Raw genomic sequence first — 2,693 nt, 5'->3', positions numbered from 1 at the left:
TTATATATTAATAGTTTTATATAACCTATTAGCGCTTTGGTTAATAAAGTCGTCACTTCGCTCTGCGCTATGTGTTTCGAAGCAAAAATAAAGCCCCATGCAATGCATTGCGCATTGCACTTTGGTTAGCACTGATCCACCCAAATCTTTCATATCATATCAAAAATACCCTCATTTTAATTTAAATAAAAAGGGAATTACACCTTTTCATGCCTAGGCAGGGTGGTCTGTATGTAAAAATTGAAGTTTAGGTGCTTGGAATGTAAATACTTTAGAATTGAGTGGTGTGTATTTAAATCTTCGTTTAAATAAAATAAATATTCTTTTGGATGTGTAAACTTTTTCTCTACTATGACATTTTAATTTTTTAACGTGCGTGGTATCTTGAAGCATTTTGGAGAACCTAAATCCTTGTTTAAATCATGTGATTTGCCTTTCGGTTAATGCTGTCCCTTTTTTGCTTTTTATTCTCTCTCTCTCGCCCCCTATTATTGATTGGATGTTTGATTGGTTTCCTTAAAATATCAATTAATATATGTTCTTCTATATGCTATATCTCAAATATGACATGTATTTGATTGTATGATTTTCATGATCTCTAATTTTATGCTTTATTTTATAGGGAAATTTACATACACGCCATACAATTCGTGTGCATTTATATATCTAACACCCAGTTTGATATTTACATTTATAACACCTTAATATCATAAACTTATACATAAACATGTGCAATCATGTGATTTGCCTTTCGGTTAATGCTGTCCCTTTTTTGCTTTTTATTCTCTCTCTCTCGCCCCCTATTATTGATTGGATGTTTGATTGGTTTCCTTAAAATATCAATTAATATATGTTCTTCTATATGCTATATCTCAAATATGACATGTATTTGATTGTATGATTTTCATGATCTCTAATTTTATGCTTTATTTTATAGGGAAATTTACATACACGCCATACAATTCGTATGCATTTATATATCTAACACCCATTTTGATATTTACATTTATAACACCTTAATATTATAAACTTATACATAAAAATGTGTATTTCACTTTTAAAAGGTAATGAAGGTGATATTTTTCATGTGATGTTAAAGATTTGAGTGGTATGCAAGTATGAATGTTTAGGTGTTAGATATGTAAATACATAAGAATTGTGTGTATGTAGATAAATGTCCTTATTTATATTAGAATGCCAAAATCTTATTAATGGGTGTGTGTATGGATTTTGTTTTTTCTTTCATCATTGGTAGTGAATACTTGGTGACTAATAGCTTGTTCTCCCTCAAAATTTCATATTTTTTAAAGTTTTTTGCATCAAATCTAAATCTTCTATAAAAAAGCAAAGTCTTTCACATAATTGTTTTTATCAACTTCTCAGTATTTCTACAAGAGTTTAAATGGTAAATGCGCGGGTGTTTTATTTTATATATGATTTGAACTTCGAATTTTATCTGCCTTTACAGAAATATAATCCTACACAATATTTATTTGTAAGCATCTTTTATAGATGGGAATATGCTGGCTGCGGCTGCTGGTCTTTTGAAGGTTTTTAGTTGCGCAGACCATACTAAGATACAAAAGTTCTCCGGGCATCCGGTTAGTTAGCCTTACTGGTAACTGCTCTTAATTAAATATTTTTTAGGAAGATTTACATGCGTATCATTCAATTATGTATTCACATATCTAACACCTAAACTTGAATTTTTACATAGATGCCACCTTACCTGTGCATAAAAAGGTGTTTCTCACTTTTTAAAAGTTAAAATAGTGATTTTTTACGTGATATGAAAGATTTGGGTGGTATAAATGTAAAAATCAAACTTTAGTTTCTATTTTTTATTATGATCTCACTGATATCCTCATATGACTTCATTATTCCCATATGGTCTATAGTTAAATATTTTGAATTTTGTCTTAAAATTGTGCTGGCTGTGCTCTAGGTTTCTGTAAGATGCATGATCTTTAGTGAAGATGGAAAGTCTGTACTAACTTCAGGAGTTGGTGAAAGACACATTGCTATATGGAAAATTGATGGAACAAAAAAGAAAAGCGCGAGCTGTGTTCTTTTAATGGAGCATCCCGCCATTTTTCTTGACAGTCGTGGCTCGAATCATGAGGATTTGAAGCTTCGAGGTTTATTCGTTCTTGCACTTTCAGAGATTGGTGTTTGTTATTTCTGGCATGGAAATCACATTGAGGAACTACCAAATGCGAGGCCTACGAAAATTTCGCCAGAAATTGAATCTTTTCCATCAAAGGGCAACAATCGAGCAATATTTGCTGCAAAACTTGATAGAATAGTTCGATCTAGTGTTGGATCTGTGCGGGTTGCCCATGGATCTTTGATAAAGCCATCTTTTGAGAAACTTATAGTCGAACACGGCGTCGACATTAGCTTGAATACATCGAAGGAGGGTCTTCTTTTTCATGTTGGTCTGTCTCACATCTCGAGTAAAGAGAAAGTGGTTAATGCTAAAGGTATGATATCCCTCAAAAACTAAATGAATTTTCGTGCTAGATTCAATCACTATTTTTTTTGTACACTTCACATGGGACTTCTTCCATTAAAATGGATTTATTGAGTGAAAATATTTAAGAGTCATATGTAAGTTTGAGAAGAAAGTGTCAAAATGATCCCCTGAATTTTTATAGTGGACCATTTTAGTCTCAGAGACTATAAAAATGTCA

At 31.8% G+C, this 2,693-nt stretch overlaps 1 protein-coding gene across 1 annotated transcript; it reads left to right on the top strand.

Moving 5' to 3' along the window:
• The first annotated feature begins 1,509 nt into the window (after positions 1 to 1,509).
• Positions 1,510 to 2,521, top strand: LOC110037940. Its single transcript, XM_020742686.1, has 2 exons — positions 1,510 to 1,601; positions 1,946 to 2,521. The coding sequence occupies exons 1-2, from the start codon at positions 1,521 to 1,523 to the stop codon at positions 2,504 to 2,506; spliced, it is 642 nt and encodes a 213-aa protein (XP_020598345.1). The 5' UTR covers positions 1,510 to 1,520; the 3' UTR covers positions 2,507 to 2,521.
• The last annotated feature ends 172 nt before the right edge of the window (positions 2,522 to 2,693 follow it).

The sequence above is a fragment of the Phalaenopsis equestris genome, unplaced genomic scaffold, assembly GCF_001263595.1.
Source record: "Phalaenopsis equestris unplaced genomic scaffold, ASM126359v1 Scaffold227522, whole genome shotgun sequence".
In the NCBI taxonomy this organism is placed as follows: Eukaryota; Viridiplantae; Streptophyta; class Magnoliopsida; order Asparagales; family Orchidaceae; genus Phalaenopsis; species Phalaenopsis equestris.
The sequence above is the reverse complement of the archived record's forward strand: the minus strand, read 5'-3'. Positions and strand labels throughout refer to the sequence as shown.